Here is a 19658-nt window from a genome sequence, read left to right on the forward strand (position 1 = left end):
CCAGAATGGGGACAGCAGGTGCTGTGTGATCATTATGGACAGTTACTTATACTGCGTGATACATTAGGCAGCTGGGGGGATGTTGGATGTATTTGGAGATTCATTTCCTCTGAGGATTTTAATAGTCTTTTGCATAGCCCCAGTTAATACATCAAAATGAGCATCTACGGCCATAGCTGTCTTCTGGGGGATGCTGCTCTTCCCTGCAGGAGAAACCCAAATGCATTTGGAAAGGTGAGCTGGTGAAGTAGGAAGGATTTTCAGAATGCCTTTCCATGATACCACAGGGAAAGTGGTCCTTCTCAGGCCACTATGAAATGTCATGGTTGTCAGGAGCAGCCAGCAGCTCAGGTCAAGCAGTTTGCACACACACCAAGGAGACGTGAGGTCATGTTATGGAGTTGGGTCTGTGTGGGCTGAGCAGCTTTCTGTGTGCATGGAGATGTTTGCATCGCCGGTAGGCATTAAAATATTTTGATTAAGTTGGGATTTTGAGTGAAAAGCCTTCCGAATCTAACTGTGGAGGGTCTTTCACCCTGAGATTTTAGTGAAGTGCACCCAGGGGTGTGAGTAGGATTGATGTCCTCGCTCATGTCCTGCCATTCCCTGGTCATTCTTATAGAGCTGAGCAGCTGTGTCACAGCAGGAGCAGGTGGTGAAGTGGCCAAGTTGGCTCCAGCAGGAGCAGGGAGTGGGACACTAAAGTGTAGGACTGGGCTGTAGAGCGTTGTGCTGGGAGCCGCTGCAGCCAGATGTCTGGGCAAACACATCCAGGAAAGAGCTCCCCACACAGTGGTGCTCCAGCATTGATTTACCACCTGTAGTGCAAGAGTGAGTCACGACTTCTATTATTGTTGGAGTATTCCAGCTACTAACTGATGTATTCAAGTTCTCTGGTCATGTGCAAGTGTTTTTCTAATAATCAAATAAACACATCTTAACTTATTTGTATTAAATCTACCATGTACCAGAAGCTTCTTCAAAGGAAAAAAACAAAGTCATTGATTTTGAGATGCTGTCACAGCAATAGCTTCATTCATCTGCCAGCATCAGAGCAGGTACCTGCGTGTGTCAACCAGATTGCAGCTATCCCATGGAAATCTGTCGTGCTTGATCAAGCCAGAGTTGCAGTGGGCAGTGCTTTGTGACACTTTCCAAATGACTTGGTTTTATCCCATCAAGTGAATCCAGCTACTCATCAGCCATTGTAAAAGGGGCTGAGCAGGCAGTCATCGTGTGCTGACTTGCTGGAGGTGTTTGCAGGTGCTCCAAATTCACACATGGAAGGCACCTTTTGGTTTCCTGGGCTATCTATCCAGTCAAAGGTGGGTCAGCAGCCTGGGGCGAGTTGCTCTTGGGGGCTTCAGGTAGCACTGAATGTCTGTAGATGAGGGAGAGAGGGGATCTGTTGCAGGTGCTGCCTCAGTGTGAAGGGATATGTCTCAAACGTGAAGCTGTTAGCTAGGGGTTGAGCAGAGAATTCAGTGCTTGATTTAGCTCTTGTTGGTGTTTTTTAGGTTAGAGGGAAGAGAAGTGGCTTCTGCTGGTTGTACTTCAGGAGGTTCAGAACAGACAAACTGGTTCTAAATGTTTGTGTAGCGCTGCATGTGGGTTGAATGTTAGAACAGAATTCTGATTTTTCATTTCTTATTGAGGAAGCAATCCTTGCTCTCTGTATGTCTTCCTTTCCAGTTGGTTGTTGGTGTTGTTCTTACCCAGTGATGAACAGACGTCATCAGAACGTCTTCTGTTGCTTTAGATTGCATTCGTCGCATATTTGAACAGAGACTTGACAAGGTTTTTTTTCAGGTATTAATTATTGCTGACTGCGTGGCTAATCCATCATTGTGTTTAGATGGAGTCAGTGCGTGTTGAGTGATATAAGTTCAAATGTGATCAGTCTGCCGTAGGTGAAGATGTAGCAGCTCTTTGTCAAAGCCAGTTCTGTTTCACCTAGCAGTAAATGGAAGAAAGGCTAATTGTATAATGACAAAAGACAACGTTTGGAAGGAGTTGAAAGATACAGACGGTGCAGTTCTGTGATTCCTCATTTCAGTTCCCAAGTGAGAGTAGAGGGGAAAATAATTCTTTCTTTCCATGACTACAGCTCACTTTATCAAGTGTCTCTGGGCATGATCATTTCCCCTGAGCCCTGGGACACTTTATCTTTTCTTGTGTAACATAAGGATGCTGAAGTACAAAGAAGCTCAGAGAGCACCTGTGCTTTTCAAGGCCTTCTGAAATGAAACTACAAGAGTTTTAGGCAAAATCCCAGCAACTGAGATGAGAACAAAGCCCATTTTGCCTGATTTGAAGAAGCCAGTGTGCTGCTCAAGTCCATTTTTGGGTTTGTCTTTAAACTTTCCAAGTCCAAGCCCATGTCTCCTGAAGTGATATGCCCTGCTAAAGTTTGCAGTGATTCACTGGGAGTGCATTTTGTTGAGCAACCCGTTGCTTTTGTTTTGAAAGCAAGTGACCGAGAATCTGTCTTTAGTAATCTAGATCAATTATCTTGTACTTCTCTGCATCTTCCTGTGGTAATAAGGAAGTTTTTCTAGCATGAGTGTAATTCAGTGTTATTGTAGATTTCCCCTGAATACGTAGTTGTGTAAAATGGGACAGTGAAACATAACTTCCTAGTTAAGATGTTGGTCCACCTTGCACTTTGTTTTTGAGATTTGTCAGTACTTAATATTTCATGAAGACCTCCTCCCTGCATGCATTCCTTTGTGTGGTGCTTTGCTGGGTTGTAAAAGAGGCAGTGTGTTGCCTTGGTGCTGCCTGCTCCATCTCCAGACACAGCTATCGATTCCTCCCCAGATATACATATTCATAAGTTGTATTGTCAACACCTGAAAACTTGATGGTGGTATTAAGCCATGCCCTCTGAAGTTAATGCATTCGGTGGTTTGGATCTGGGCTGGTAGCAGATTTATTGCCGATTTTGTGCCAATTTATTACCAACAGAGTCGGTTGCAATCCATTGCCCGTCCGTGATGGGCTTCTGTTAAATTGATATTCACTTGAAAATGAAGCAAGAGGCGGTGAGAAAGTAGTCTCGGGGGTTTGCTGAGCTCAAGGGGTTTGAGAGACTTCAGACATCTGGAAGAAACCAGCCATGCAAAATCACCATGAAAGGTTTTTGTGGGTGACTCCTTTAACTAGAATTGAAAATCTTGTTCCTGTCTCAGAAGTACAAACTTACTGAGCAATCACGTTTGTTTGTTTGTTTTAGAAGCCAGAGTGAAACAAATTGTGCTTTGTGCCTTCCTTGACAATTGAAATCAACTATTTGTATCCTAAAATTTGATCCATCTGATCTGGCTCTCCTTGGGGATTGCGGAGCTGTAGCTTATTGGGTGTCCTGTGGCAATGCTGGGGTCAGCCCTCTAACAGAGACGTTCTCACTCCCATGCATCAACAGGAGGTTTTGCATTAGCTTTACAGCTGCAGTTTCACCTCAATTTCAAGGTCTCTGTTTTAATCTCAAGACTCTCCTTTCTTTTCTGAGAGAGCTCCATTGATCCAGCTAGAACTTTGCTTTTAATTAGCATGTTAGGGTAGGAGCTCACCCACAATACTAGGAAATAAAATGCTTAAATGGCTAAAATGGGATTTAAAAAGATGCAATTTATTAGATGGTTTCTCTCAGTGATGTGTTTAGCAGGTATAGAAGAGAGAATGAACTAAACCGGGCTTTGGCATTTGGGAAAGTGAGTCATTTTTTCTGTTGCATCACGTATAAACTTTTCCCTTCTCATGTATGGTATGGTTGAAATTACTTTGAGGTTTTGAATTTTCACTTCAACTCTCTGTTTTTTATTATTTTCAAACATTGCTGAAAGCGGTGGTTGATAGTCTTTAAACTGTGCTCGCATTGCCTTGCTCTTTATGGTTTTTATTGCTGTTGTTTTTTAAGTAAGTCAATGGGCAACATATAGGTGGTTAAATGAGATGGAGAGTTAATGGTGAGAGCAAGAGGTAGCCATGGTGATGGATGAGTAGTCTATGGTGGCAAGTGGTTCTGTTGTTGAACTGCCTTTACTCAGAGGACCAACCTTGGATTCTTTCTGCATTATGGTCATCCCTTCAAATTCTGAAGCATTTGCACAGGTTCTTTAAAATCAGTTAAACATGATGGTATTGCAGCTTGTTGAGGCAGCAGACAGATGAGTCTTCAAAGAATGCAAAACGGCATGGAACCCTATGAATGCCCCACTGACATAGGGCCATCACAAGGAAGAGTGGTTTCTGCCACTATGTCTTCCACGCTTTGTGAAAACTTGGTTAAGTCTTCAATAGGCATTGAATATTGAGAGAGGCCAGATGGAAATCCAGTATCTGAATGGAGTCTCCCCAGATTGGACGCAGCACAGAAACAGTTGATGTCCACGTGGTGTCTCCCATGATGGACAGGCTTTTTGGGGTGATGAAATTCAGCAGGTGGAGTGGTGCTAAACCTTCCCTGCTCTGCCTGTTTTGTAGGGAGAAATGGCTGCTCCTTCAAGGAAGCTGCTGGATGACCTTCCTTCCCTTGAGCTGAAGGCTCCCAGCTGCAGCTGGACACTGCAGCAAAGAGGGGACTTGCCCCAGCCCCTAAGCGTCTGGGCTCAGTGACACCATCTGGGCTTCAGCCCTTCAGGAAAATTGTTGAAGAAAAGGCAGCTCTTAAAACCAAATTATTTGGTTTAGTGGTTTTGGATTTTTTTTGCACAGTTTTGGCTTGGTATGTTCTTGGGCCTGGTTTATCCTTGCTCTTGCTGTTTGTAGCTTGCTTTGGACTGAGCACTGAGGAGCAGTGTTTTTTAGAGTAATATTTGCAATACTGGTAACATAGTGATGGGTACAAAATACAACTTAAAGGGGGAAGACTTGCAAAAAAGAGCCGTGAAACGGGTGCAACCATGAGTTATACCACCCAACTGTCATTAATGCTTTGTTTGAAGATTTATGTTAGTGAAGGGCATCTTTTGTTTGCCCAAAAGAAAAACTCTTGCCCTCCTTCAAGGAAGGGCTACCCTAAATGTTTTCGGAACTAACATATGGATCACAGAGTTGTAGGGATTGGAAGGGACCTCTGAGGGCCATCAAGTCCAACATCCCTCTAAAGCTGGTTCCCTACAGTGGTGTGCCCAGTCTACTTAGTCTCATGGGGAAGAGGTTTGATCTTCAGTGCTGACAGATCTTGTCAAAGCCCACATGATCCTCCTCTTAGAGAGGTCCTTATGAGAGGACAGACATTTCACAGCTCGCTGAATGTCAGCTGTGACTGTGCACCAATGCCTGGAATGTGCTGTGCCTGGATGCCGATGCCTGCAGCTATGGCATCCTGGAAATGTAAATCTGGAAAGAGCTTTAGGGGAAGATTCTTTCCTTTCCTTGGCAATAGGAGGAGCTCAGCTGGCAACGGTCCTGAGCCACGTTTGTCATTGCTTTGTAGCTGCTGGGGCCTGTAGGCAGAACGTTTCCTCCAGGAGATGTCTCCATGACCTTCACCCACACAGCCATCTACAAGGGACATGGGAGAAATTTGCCCCTGAGCCCTTCCCTCACGTGTCCCTGATTAGTCACTGCCTGGAATCTGAAACACCAGAGGCCTGCAGACACTTCATGAGCCAAGGTCCACTGGGGAAGAGTTCAGCAGTCTGCAGAGCTCACCTGACTTTAGCCCACTTGTCAAGCAGGGTGACTCACACAAGGTTATCTTGAATCTCATCCAACATTTATGCTCATTGCAATCAACAAGACAACCTGCTGGCTGTTTTAATAGTGTTTTACTGCACCTAGCTGCAGCGTTGCACTGTGCAGGGGAATACTGGGGTGTGAGGTGCCCTTACATGCAGGCCAAGCTAGTCACCTTGAGCTCCCCACAGATAATTAGAATCACAGAATCATTAAGGTTGGAAAAGACCTCTAAGATTACCATGTCCAACCCCAGCCCATCCTCACCATGCCCCCTGACCTTGTTTCCACATCATGATTCTTGGATGGTGACTGGGATGGTGACTCCCCCACCTCCCTGGGCAGCCTGTGCCATGCACCCCTACTCTTTTTGAGAAGAAGACATTTTTCCTGATATCCAACCTGGACCTGCCCTGGAGCAACACCGTCACCTCTTGTCCTCTTGTGGTGGCAACTGTGTTTTTTTCAGCCCTAGGGTTGGGTTGATGGAAAGAAGCGTGAGGTTTGGTTTAGGGAAGAAAAAAAAATTAGCCCATTCGAAAAGCAATTTGTTTCTGCTTTCTGTGAGCGAGGCTTCCAAATGAACTTTTAGTCAGTTCTGCAGTACAATCAACAGGACTGGAAAAAAATACCAAGTGAAGTAACACAGTGGCTGTGGTAAACATGAACCGAGGCCTTGGAAGTAGCTAATGGCATACCACAAAAGAGTCTCCTTTCACCCACCGCCGGCCGTGCCAGCAGCAAGCGCTGCCAGCGCTGGCTTCTCTCAGAGGAAAGCATCATTTGGCTCCCTTTTGGATTTCATTACTCTTCCTGCGCTCCCTCCTGCTCGCAGCAAAAGCCTTTCCAGTTGTAAAGAAGTGAATTAACTCCCTTGGTGTCAGTGATGGATGAGGCGCTTTCTCCCTCTTCAAAGAGGCGAGCCGTGCCGGTGAATGCGGGCCAGCCGAGTTGAAAAGTCCAAGCGGAACAGGGGAGCCCACGAGGTGACCCAGCTGTCACACAGGCACCCTGGGGACGGCTCCCACTGGTGCCGTGCAGGATGGGAACAAAGCCGCTCTCAGCGCGTTCCCCTCCCACCGGGCTCCTGGGTTTTGTCCCCTTTCAATGGCCTTGGGCTCATGGCTTAGCACACAGCAGCCGTCGGCACAGGGCTGGAGCCTCAAAGGCTTTCAGGGTTAGCACGCTGGTACTTGGAGAGCTCATTCCGGGCGTCCATGGCTAATCATATTAAAGGTGACCTCGTGGGCAGTGCTTTCCATTGTTGCCATATGTTTTGTCCAGTGCTTGAGTGATGTTGTGCATTGGAACGTATTCATGCGTCACCTAATTTAATCACCAGGCTTAATCCCTTCTCCTGTTCTACACTCTTAGAATTTACTGGCTCTTTGTGCATTGTCTGGGTCTCCTTCACAAGCCAATACAGACTCCTGCAGATATTTTTATTTACTTCCAGAATCTATTTAAAAAAAGCATCCAGCAACAAACCCAGTAAGTTCTGCACAGAGTGAGTGGCGTGGTGGGTGCTCTGGAGGCTGGCCCTTATCCCTGCCCTCTTCTTCCTCCATCTTTTCCATAGAGACATTAAGGATTGGGCTCAAGGGTTTAAATAAGAACAAAGCAAAACAATGTGAATGGAAAAATGACTGAGAAAGCTGTGCGTCTCCTTTTAATATTGTTGGAATAACTAACTAATTTTGAGAACTTTACTGTCTCTGTAAAATATAGTGTTGGTTTCTGCCTTTAAAACTTACTGCTTTGGTATGGACAACTCCAATTCCAGCACTGAACTGGACAAGATTAACCCAGCAAAGCCACGAGTCCATCATGCTGGGAAACTGGAAAGTCTGATTTATGCAAAACTGCTGCACAAGGGAGAGAATAGAGCTCTGTGAGAGCCGACATGGTTCACAGAAGCCAGACGTTTCTAGGGAGCGGCGCTTGCAGGATGATTTCTAAAGCTTTTCCCTGCCCCAGCTGATGCTGCAGCGTGGAGGTATAGGTTAAAAACTGGGATGAGAGATCCAGTTGTCTTGTGACTCGCTTTAGGAGCGGACGGGCTCAGCCCTGGCAGGGGAAGGCAGTGATGAGATTTTAAGATGATACATGATCAGGTTGCTGCTGTGCTGGACTCCCAGAGGCAGGAAGCCTTTTCGTTTTCTTACACTTGCCGAGGCAGATTGTTGAATAAATAGCTCATGGTGCGGCTCAGTTCTTAGATTCTCCTTCCCCGCCTGCAGCGCACTGGTACCCACAACTCCAAACAGCGGAATACATCCCGGATGTCTTTGAAACCTTAAACATGGCTCGTACCGATCTGACTGAATTGCAGCTTTGAGCTTTCCTCTGTGTTAGCATGCAGGGTTTCTTGCAGCTGAGTTTGCACGCGCCGATTTGCTGATCTCCTGCGACCGCGTGTTATGGTTTAGGCTTGATAGGAGGAAGGAGGAATGACGTAAAAGATTGCAGATTTGTGACCGGTTTTAAAAATAGTTTTAAAATATTATGTATCTTCATCTTGAAGAAATGCAATACTGCTTGGAAACCACAACTACTGAACATAAACCATGTCAGGCCCCTTACATATGTTAAATAACAGTGCGGAATGGAGGGTTATAAACAGCCTGCTGCGCGCTAGCACTGGAAGAAGATCACTGATTTGCCCCCAGCGATCAACAACGACGTCGCAGGCTCTGACGTCGACTTGGCTGTACAACACCACTTTACATTTTATACCGCACCTTTTCAGAGCAAACCTTGCCAGAGTCCTTTCCGAAGCGTGTGCATGCAGGACTCACTTCTCCGCTGGACCGGAGCCGGAGCCGCTGCAAGGGAAGCGGGAGGGCAGGGTGCCCACCCGGCCGCCAGCGGGCTCTTGGCACCTGGCTGGGACAAGTCACCTGGCCTCCATCCATCCCCGCTTCCGTCTTTTCACAGGCTGTGACAGAGGAGCTGTGAGGTCCCTAGGAAAGAGTGAGCGGGAGCAGGTCACTGCCAGAGGAATTCCAGCGAGCCACAGCCAGCCCGTTCCTGGGGGAGCCCAGCGGCAGCCTGCTCTCATCGGCCATGGAAGGGGCAGGGATGTCCTCGAAAAGCTTGGAATCGCCTGCTGAGAGAGCTCAGAGCAGCAAGATTGGGGCTGGGCTTTGGGGCTGCTGGGTATTTCACAGCAGCACCTTGAAGGATGAGGAAGAACAGCGTGGCTTTTCAGCTGAAATCATAGAATCATTAAGGTTGGGAAAGACCTCTAAGATCACCAAACACCAAACCATCCACACTGACCATGTTCCCCTGTGCCACATCTCTACAGTTCTTGGACGCCTGCAGGGACAGTGACTCCCCCTCCTCCCTGGGCAGCCTGTGCCAGTGCACCACCACTATTCCTGGGAAGAAGGTTTTCCTAACATCCAGCTTACCCACATGATATAATCCAGGCATTCTGCATCTTCCCAATCCCAGCTCCAGTTTAACGGCTTGCAAAAATGACTAAGCCCAGAAATACTGTTGTGATCTCTCTCGTTACCTGGTGGAGCCCTTATCATCTCGGCACAGGGGCTGTTCATATTTTTATGAGTTTATCTCTTGTATGGAGGGTATTACAAGCTTTCGTCTGTCTTCCCGTGCAGCTCTACGGAAATCCCTCCAGGCATGAGATAGTACCTGGACACTGAATTAATCTGTGCTCCTGGGTTCTCACAGCTCCATTAGGGGCTTAGCAGGGGAAGCAGTGAGCAATAACAAACTTAAGAAAATAGGATTTGCTGTGTTCAGTCTGCCCTCAGCTCCTTGTATCCTCCCAGCAGCAATGACAAAGACTGGGCATGTTACTGGAGGATCCAAAACACCAGGGCTGATTTGCAAACTGTGCATCAGCATTCCCCAATGGGAGAAAAAAGTTGAGCTGTAGAGTCAGGCACGATAAGAGATGTGGAATCATTTCTCCTCCTGCCATGCGCCCAGAGACATCTGCACCCACAGCTCTTACCTTGTTTCCATATGGCCTGAGCCACATGAAGGCAATGCTGTGTCCCATTGTCCTGCCTGCTTCACTCAGGTTGCAGCAGCCCTTGGAAACCAACATAGATCAGGCATTTTGTGGTGAGCAGTCCGTCCTGTTGCTCTTTGTTGAATGCATATATTTCCTTTCTTTGATCTGGAGCTTTCAGTGTAGCTGGCTTTCTTGTTGCTTTCCATGAAAGAAGCCATGTGCCATGTTTCACTCATGGTGTTGTGTTCCTTGAGCAGAGCTTAGTATCAGTGTCCAGATCTGCTGCTGCTTTGAGTGCTGCTCCTTTGTGCATTGCAGTTCTCTCCTTACTTCAGGCTCTCCCAAGCTAGCAGTGCTAAGCCTAAAGAAAAGCTGCAGACTGCTTGAGCTTAGGGCCAGTAAATTGAGACCTGTTTTCAGAGATGACTGTCAGGTGGATGAAACAGTGCAGCTGGGGATAATGACGGGCTGCCTGCAGTATCCACTGGTAACAGCATACCGAGCAGTGGGGTTAAGAGTTTTCCACTCAATTGTGTCACTTTTCTTCTAAAGCAAACAGAGAAAACACTGACCGCTTTCCTTTAGTTTTTCAGGATCTCACATTCATATCATCTTTTGGGACAGGAATGCTGTAGTGATGCCATTCTGGTCAGGTTTCTTCATCAGACCAAAACGGCACATACGTGGCTTAGAGAATGATTGATATAACCTCCCTAGCAGACTGTAGGCTTCTTTCACATTCCTGATGGCAGTCAAGCCTCTTACTCTTGGTCATCCTTCTCTCTCAAATTCCCTCTTTTCCAAGTGAATTTCCATGGCTCACATGGGGAAGAGTTGGCCAGTTGGGCTGGGTGGTACCTACCTCTTCCCTTCTGTCTGAGTACAGCCAGGAAGTCAGCATCAGTCTTCAAAATGCAACAGCTTTCTGTAGCCCCCAAACTCCCCTCTATTAAGCCTGGCAAAGCCCACCTTGTGAATGAGATGTTCATCACACAGCAAAGTCAAGTTGTCTTTTGTTGTTTGTAGAGCATCAGAAGGGCTGGGAGAAGCACTGGGAGATCAGCAGGAGCCAGGAGTGCTTTAAGGGGAGGTTGTGAATAACGTGGAACAGCCAGGCAGTGAAATTTGGCACAAATCTTGTTGGTGTTGCTATTTTTTTATGCGGCATTTCCTAGGGATGTTTTGCTTTTATTGCAAATTGATGTATGTGTAGCAAGTTCTTCAAGTTCACTGACAGTTCCCTGGTGGACTAGAGCGTACAGTCCGGTGTCAGAATTCGTTAGTTTCCGAAGAAGATATTTTTAATCTACCAACGTAAACTCTTTGCAATTGTATAATCTTTATTTTAGCCCTGTGGTTTCCTAATCGTGCATCTAAAGAATGAATCATCCAGTTTATAAATTATAAAGGAACCGAGCAGAAGCGTTTAACTTTTCTTTCTCAATAAATCTGGTTGTTTTCTATGTTCTAAACTTCCAATGCAGGCAAGTGTGAATGCTTACAAATGAACTCATTGGAAGTTTAGGTTTTTGCCAAGTGCATCTGTTTGCAAAGGATCTGGTAGAGACTGTGCTTCTCTCTGGTTTTGCTGTATTACCTGATGACATGTAGCAGAGGATATGTGGCCATGAGATGGTGGAGCAGCCCTTCTATGTGCTAGGGAGCATGAATTGGTTGTTCTGATCCCATGATGGGAACACCCTAGGATCCTTGCTGTTTACCAGGGTTTTTGGAGAGGGAGCCCTGCTGCAGCCCAAGAAATTATTTAGCCACTTATAGTGGCTATAGGTCCCAGGCTCAAAGCCCCTCTTCAGGGAGGTCAATGGGAGAAAAGCAGGAAAACTGCTATCTTCTGTTTCCCTGTTTGCTAAGGATTCACTGGCTTTTTGTGTATTTTAAATTGTTCTTGTGTGAATTGCAGGCAGTAGCAGAGGAATGACAATGTGAGTGGAACAGTGGGATTGTAAAATAGAAAAGGGCAGTGGGATTCAGGCCAGGAGTAATGCCCCAACAAGTTTCAGCTCCTTTTCATAGACTAGAATAGACTAGGTTGGGTTTTGGGTTGACATTAAAACCCCATGCATGAGCCTTGCAGCTTATTAACAGGGATAGCATTCTGGCTAATGTCATGAGAGGGAAAAGGCATCATAGAGATGTGCTGCTTGGGTGGTGCAGAATGAATAAGCCCAAGGTGGTATGTTGTTGTGAGGCAAGTGAGAGAGAACCTGTCTTCTCAGGGGACCATGAGGCTGGAAAGCACAGCTGGATTGAGTTCCCATTCCACCAAATAAGACTCCCTTTGCTGTGTTGTCTGTTTAACACCCAGTTGTTGTTCTGCCCTCTTCTGTCTGGTGGAAGGGAAGCAACATAGAATGGTAGAATGTCCCAAGTTGGAAGGGACCCATAAGCATCAAGTCCAACTTCTGGCTCCACATAGAACCACCCAAAAACCAGACCATAACATCAGCCTGGGCTGAATTTCTACCAAATGTGCTACTGTCACCATGAGATGGGACCAGTCTGACACTTCCAACCAGTAGCAACAGCAGTTGCATGACCAGGTATTGAGGTTGGCCAAACATTTTCTGCCTGCAAAGCCAAACAGAAGGACCACCCCAGCCCAGTGCAGCAGGCAATTAGTTTTGCTGGCAACAGCCTGCCACACCTTTCCTCTTTTTCTACTGTAGGACTTTTCCTCTCTCTGTTGTTACTCCATCCTGTCCTTACTGCATTCTCTTCTAAAGAAAGGGGCAACCAGGAAGAAGCGCAGCTTCTATGCAGGGTCTTTCTCCAGCAATTCTGAGCTGCAGCACAAATAGAAAAGCTCTCTGGAAGAAGTGCTTTGGACTCAAGAACAGCTTCTTTAAGTGAAAACACAGCTGTGAGGTTTGCAGGCCGTGCTTCTGTAAGGGCTCATCCAGTCGGCACAGCCAGCAATGCTGCAGCTCTTCCAGCACGCAGGAATTGGGAAATCCATTGTGAACAAGATTGAGTTTGATGGCCTGTGTGCAGGCAGATGGATGTATTTTTAAGGGACGGGGTGCCAGAAAACTCTGTGATTACGTTACTGGAGCACGGCTCGTTTTTTGTGGTTTTAAAAGTGAGTGTCAGGACTTCAGGGCTTTTTTTTGTGTGTGTGTGTGGGTCAAAACCAAAGTTTGGGAGGGGCATAAAAACCTGCTTGATGACTAAGTTTATTCTTAAAAAGCTTTCTAGAGCTTGCTAGAGAAGGAAAGCTTCATTCTACATGGGAGCTGTTACCAGTCTTTTTGGCCATGCAGGTGGGATTAAAATTGAATGAGCACCACAGGTAGCAGGGTCCCCCTGTCCTTTAGGAGTCTGCTTTCAAGCTAATCTTTAGATCCAGTTGCCTAGGTTTTGTCATGCAAGCTCATGTTCTGCTTCTCCTTGCTGTGAGTGACCTCTTTCTGCTTGAATACCACTACATTGGTGGAATTACCTTGGACAGCATAACCGAGACTGGTAGAAGCATGTTCTTACATTGACCCAAAGTTGGGACATCTGAAACTTTTGACCTGGTTGCTCAGCTGAACTGATAATACCTCTCTGAACCAGTGCATGTGTAGGGAAAACTTTATGTCTGATGACAGAGGTTTGGTGCTCAGAGCCAAAAGGGGATTCAAGCCAAACCATTTACTCAAGGGGCATGTAGAATTTACCCAGTCGAGTCAATATCAGTACTGGTGGTGTTTTAGTGGCCAGAAGGTTTGTCACCTCCTTGTTGGAGTTACCAGGCTTTGTCACATGGCTGGGCCCCTAATTGCTGCAGGCCTAAGATTTGCTTTTGCTGCACCAAAGCCCAGGCAAGCCTGGAGGTCCATGACATCATCCCTCAGGAAGGTGGCATTGCCTTCAGCTCCAGCTTCTATCATGTGCCATCCAACGTAACCAGGGGTCAGCCATGTACATTAAGTACATTCTCTTCTTCCATCCACCAGTGGCCAGATCATGAACCCACCTCTGCTGGGTACCCTGTGTGTGCAATGCTCTCCTCTACTGGGGAGAGCCCATCAAAGCCCAGCTGTGTGAATTGCTCAGGGAAGTGGTGAAATCACTGTCCTTGTAGGTGTGTAAGGAAAGAGTAATTGCAGCACTTAGGGACATGGTTTAGTGGGTGATACTGGTGGTAGGTGGACTCCTGGACTAGATGATGTTAGAGGTTTTTTCCAACCTTAATGGTTCTGTGATTCTTCTGTTTGGGTGTACTGCAATTGCGTCTGGCAGCAAGCGAGCCTATCCATCACTGTACACACACAGATCCCAATTACTCCTTTTGACAGCTCTTATCCATGCACCTCCCTGTGCCTCTGACATCTCAATTATTGATGGGGCTCTCCTGGTAGGCAGCGCTCTGTTTGCAGCATGGCTGTGTTCCAGCTCCCTTTCCCATTGAGTTCATGCACGCACGACACCGAGCGTTTCTTTATGTGCAAAGCTATTGAAGTGGAAAGGGATCTTTATTAGCATGTGAGCTTCGGGGCTGTGCTACTGAAGAGGGCAGTGCAAGCCAAATCGCACGGCTCAGCGCTGGGAAATCTCCCCCTCCTCTCCCTGTGAAGCCCAGCAGTGTCTTGTAAGATGAAATGATCTCATATGTTTAATGCTGAAGATCACTTGAGCTGATGATCCTTCCTTGTGACGGGGTCACCCCGCGCTTTCATTTCTGTAGGAAACCAGCCCCCCCGCTGCCCCTGCAGACATACAGTCCTGTATTTTGAAGAGCAGTGGCCTTTGCTTTGTCTGGATATTTGTTTGCTGGCTTTGTGGCAACTCTTTGCATTCTGATGAGGAACACAAAAAAGGAGCTTCAAAGCAGCGTGCGGTGCTGGAGCAATGTTGTCAAGTTGGTTCAGAGTTAGAGCTGTGCCAGAGGGAGTATTGCAGAAGCCTGTTTGCTTTGTAGGTCTGCGTGTACCTGGAAGGCTTGGGATGTCTCGTGACATTGCTGTAGCAGAAGTCAGATAGGAGGGATGATAAAGTGGTTGTTCGGCTGCTGACATCTCTCCTATCCCCAGCAACCTTTAATTCAGAAGGAAGCAGATGTTTTGTGCTTAGTGAATGATGGCAAAAGGAAAGGGCAGCTGCTGGAGAAGTTGGGACCAGGAAACAGCAGCAGCAGTGTATCAGTACAGTCCCCATAACATGGGCTTTCGTGGCACTGTGGGTGAGCAGAGATGGCAGCACGGTGTGTTTTGCTTGTCTGGAATACCAGAGCCAGAGAAAGAAGGGTTAGAATAACAGAAGTTGCAAACATGGTATCTCAGGGAGCTGTCATTTTTGCTTTTTGGGTAGGCAGGATCTGTGGGAAGGGCCCCCCCAGATAGTTGAAAAGTCACCCTGCCCTACCTGAATAGCTGTCCCTTGCAGCCTGTCCAAACACAGCCAGTTTCCCTCCCGGCCCTTTTCCTTCCTTCCCATGCCCTGGACTCACCCCTCACACAGAGCAGTGCTACAGAGCCCAGGTGAGATGTAACCAGAGGTGCAAGCCCAAAGGCCGCTGATCTGAGAGCTGGCAATGGGGGAGGTTCAAGCCATCTTCACTGTGCCTCTATCAGAGCTGTTGTTACAAGCAGCCATAGCCACACATACCCAATTTTGCACTTTCTTTTGTTTTTCTTCCCTGCAATGTGGTCCCTCCCCTCACAGTGCAGGGCGTGTGGGGCTGTGATAACCACGGTCCCTCTTGGCTCAGCAATCCTTTCTGATATCCCAGCAGGAAAGCTTAGGATAACCCGACCTGGGAAAATGGCTTTGGGGAGTTCTCAGCTCCTCCTGCTCTCAGAGGTGGGTCTGAGTGATATTCTGGGCTGCAGCAGGTCACAGCTCACAGAGCAGGTGCAGTTGGGAACAGCCATGTGCAGGTTGCCATCTGGACAGTGGTGTGAATTGCAATGCTTCTGTCTTGAGCACAGACACGTGTGCTGCACGCTGCTGTAGGAGTGTGTTTCAGAAGGGCTCACAGGGTTGGGGTGTGGAAGTCACAGGAGATTGGTTGGGTTTGACCTCAGAGTTGCTCCTGGTTCTGGACTCAGTGTCCAAGATGGTGAAGTTTTCCATGATTTCATGGTATTAGGTTTTATTTGGGTCAATGAGAGCACAATGTAAGACTGCTCCTCGGTAGGGAAGGGAATATTGGTGCTCTGTGCAGTGATTCAGCACATGGAGTTTCTTAACAGCCTATGGGAGAAAGATGCTTTTATTCACTATTTACTCCTGAATAGACCATCAGTTCGAGTTAGCAATTTCCTTAGAGCCCAGAGGAGAGAGTGTGATCAAATGGAGTGGCTCAGCACCGCTCTCCTCCTCTCCCTGCTCAGTGAGGTCAGGCTCAGCATTACCAACATCTCAGCCTTCACTGTGGCCTTCCAGGCCCATTGCAAGTCTTGAATGATCACCAAGTCCAACCCCAACCCATCCCCACCATTCCCACTGACCACATCCCTCAGAGCCACAGTTCTTGAACACCTCCAGGGCTGGTGACTCCCCCACCTCCCTGTGCAGCTGTGCTGGTGCATCACCACTCTTCCTGAGAAGAATTTATTTCCTAATATCCAACCTGAACCTGGCACAATTTAAACCCCTTGTCCTGCTGTTCTCAGCAACCCCCTCTGAAAGATGTGTCCCTTCCCACCTGATCCTGGTGAGGGGCTGCAGCCCTCCTGCAGGGCACAGAGCTGCCCATGGGGCACCCACATGGCACCCCCAGTCTTCCCCCGGGCTAAGGGGCTCAGCCATTTTTGGTGCTGTTTGGCATATCAAATCACCAGAGACGTTTTCATTAGAAATAAAGTCTCCTTTCAGAACTGCTCTTTGAAAGAGGATTAGCTTTTCCCCCTTAAATAAATGGAGCAGAGCAGTGTCTGCAAGCCGCCAGCCCTTGCCGAGTGCCTCCTTGGAGCTGCAAGGAAAAGCAGCTTCCAGGTCCCATCGCAGCCTCCTGCCGGACACCGATCCAAACTGCAAACCCTCCTAACAGCTCTTTAATAACTCCGAGCAGAAGGAAAAATCTGTCACCTTTCCTCCTGCGGTTTTTCCTCCGCTCTAATGTGCTGGGGGAATGGGATGGAGCCGGGAAAGCTTTCAGAGAAAGGCTCGTGGGAACTGCAGCGAGCGCTCCTCTCTTTGGTGTCTGAGGGGAACCGCAATCGCTTTGGTGAAGTGCGGTGTGTGTGGGTGGGTTTGGAGGGGTGAGCTGCTCTGACCCATGCATTGCAGAACAACCACAAACACTTTATAGTAACAAAGGGTGGAAAAAGCTAGAGCCTTTCTGCAACGCATGTGACTTTTCCCTGAGGTTTGGAACCCCGTGCTATGTTCCAGGCCACGGTGTTTGCGTGTCAGGCTCGGTGAGCTGCTTGGAGTTGCTGTGATGACTGAGAACAAAGCCTAAAATGTTGCTTTCTTTTTTGTCTCTCCCTTCTCATCTCCCCCCACCCCCTCTTTGCAGCTGAAGCTCTCATTTACCTTGGACCAGGACAGTGGGATGCCTCAAGGCTGCTATATCTATCAGTACCGGGACAGCAACAAGTAAGTCCCACGGGCGCTGCACACAGCAGGTAGGGGAAGGTGCACCCAGAGGAAACTGCCCTGTGTCTGGCACAAGGAGCATAGATGCTTGTGCCACTTAAAAGTGGGTTGGAGCAGGCTTCAGACTTGACCTGAACCTGGGAACAACAACTGCAAAACCAGCTCCTTTAACCTGCACAAGGCCCTGTGGCCCCCTTGTTCCATTATGAAGTCCCTTATGATACTGGAGTTTTGGAGCACAGTCCTCCATTTCCAGGTGCCCTGCCTAGTTTTTCTAGCTGCCTGATGAATTGGCACCCGAGATGTTTTTATTTCAAATCGCATTCTCATTATCAAATTGATGGCAGCAGCACAGTTGAGGATATTTCTGTGCTCGCGCTGGGTTGCTTTGCATGAATACCAGTGTGTCATAAATCCATAGCCTGTTACCTCCACCCTTAGAGCTCTGCTGCTTGCCAGTTATTGAAGGTTGGCCTAAAATAGCAAGGTATGTGAAATTGTCAATGAGCGCAACACCCTGTAATTAGATCTGCTTTGAAAGGCTGAGAGGAGCAGCCCTGACAAGGAAGAAATAAATCTGCAAACAGCACCTACCCCTTTCTTAGCTGAGACATTTCTGTTTGAAAGGCAGCGGCACACAATGGGCAGTGAGGAAGACCCCCAGACCTGTTGGGTTTTGTTACAGATGTGTGTAGATCCCATGTTTCTAATTGCGGGGATGTATCTCCAGAATCAGCTGCCGTGTTTTCTGCTCTGACCCTCCTCTGTGTGCCATTGTTGGAAGAAACTCCTGGGATGGGAGTGGAACTGTCTGGTGCAAGTGCTGAGGCCAGTAGCAGTGCAGTTGCAAACATTGCTTTTAGCCGTGAGCCGTCCAGCAGGAGACAAAGTCACTGCAGCATGTTGGCAGCTGTTGCTGTTAGAGATGTATGGCTGTGACCTGCATTTCTGGCAACCACGAGAGCTGAGACACCCAGAGCAACGCCAGCCTGGGATGGCTGTGCATTTATGAAACACAGTGCAGGCAGGAGGAGTGGAATTGCAAACAAACCCAGACCTGTGCACATCTGACAAATCCAAGCTACAGTGACATCTCCTCACGAGGCCCTCTGCTCTATATTTTACAGCTGGCTTGAGCAGGGGCTGGGGAGAAGGACAGCCATTCGCAGGGAGAGCCCAGCAGGGTTTGGGCAGGCACTGACCCCCTCCATGCCCTGAGCCCACTTGTCTGATGGAGTGGAGCATGGAGCTCTGTGTTACAGCTGTGTATTGCTGCGACCTAGTCCCTGTGTCCACACCATGCTTTGGAGCTGTGTGCAGCCCAGAGAAGAAATGCTGGTGAGATGCTGTGCATCCCTGCCTGGTGAGGCTCCATGCCACCAGCGTAGCGTCCCTTCCCTCCAGGTGGCAAATGCTGTTCCAGGCTGCAGCCAGACGGGGCCACCGGAGCACAGCATATGCTGGCCTCCACTTGCAGAACAAAGGGCTGAGCCTGCTGCAAGTGTAATTACTAGAGCAATTAAAAATTCTATTGCTTAGGCTAGTAGTGCAAGTACCATGCAGGCTCCTACAAAGGCAATCAATTGGAGTTTGTTCTCTTTAAAATGATAAAACCGTACTAAGGAATTTATGCCTGCTTCTCGCAGCTTTTTGCTCCCTGTCTGCCTGTACTGCTCCAGCAGTGCTGGCTGGCACAGGGCTTAATGGGAAATGGGTACTTGGGGGAGTCTGGGATCAGTGGTGCATCCTCCCCAGCACCACTCAGGGCACGGAGCTCTGCACCTCCTTCTGCAGAGCTCTGTGTAGGCTCCTGGTCTGGGGGAACTTTTGGTCTTTTGAGGACCTTGGACTGAGAGCAGAAACAGTGCTGAGCATCCAGCTGGTCGGCCCTTGGTCCTCTGTTATGATGTATTGCTATCTGATAGCACTTAATAGTCCCTGCAGAGCTCAAGGTGCTGTGCTTGGAGGAGACAGGCTGTCACTGCAACCATGATGGGGGGACCAGGGACATCACTTCTCGCCTCGTTCCTGCTCAGACCCAGACAATTCCCTCCCTTTGGCTGCCAGCCCCTTGAGCCTTCCTGGCCCCAGAGGAAATTGCTTGACCTCACACAGATGAAAGCTGTCCACCTTCTCATTTTTAAGCCATGGTACTTAAATTCTCCATAACAGAGATCAGTCAGTACAGTGTGCAGAGGACAGGCTGCTATAACTGGCTGCTCTAGGAAGACAGTCCCCAGCTGTGACATGGGGACAGCCCGATGATGTGTGCACAGTGACATTCTACCAGGCAGCAGAAGGGATGAAGCTGAAAACGTTGTGGGTAATTATGGAAGCCTTCTTTCAGCCCAAGTACAGGAGAAACCGAAGCCATCTTGGGATGTCCCCTGGAATTCTGGCTGCATCCAGGAAATGAAAGATCCTGTCCTCTGCATTCAGT

General features: G+C 48.0%; 1 protein-coding gene across 9 annotated transcripts in view; it reads left to right on the top strand.

Annotated features, from left to right (window-relative positions):
- Window positions 1-19658, top strand: part of DIS3L2 (DIS3 like 3'-5' exoribonuclease 2) — a 155833-nt gene that overhangs the window by 111530 nt on the left and 24645 nt on the right. For 8 of the 9 annotated variants that reach the window (XM_085513147.1, XM_015871831.3, XM_015871834.3 and 5 more), the window contains one exon: window positions 17139-17218. The exons of the other annotated variant lie outside the window; for it this stretch is intronic. In XM_085513147.1, the coding sequence (XP_085369273.1) occupies window positions 17139-17218 (80 nt within the window). The remainder of the gene's footprint in view (window positions 1-17138; window positions 17219-19658) is intronic. 9 annotated transcript variants of the gene reach the window in all.

Source organism: Coturnix japonica, chromosome 12, assembly GCF_054131305.1.
Source record: "Coturnix japonica strain WE chromosome 12, WE-NBRP24, whole genome shotgun sequence".
Taxonomy (NCBI): Eukaryota; Metazoa; Chordata; class Aves; order Galliformes; family Phasianidae; genus Coturnix; species Coturnix japonica.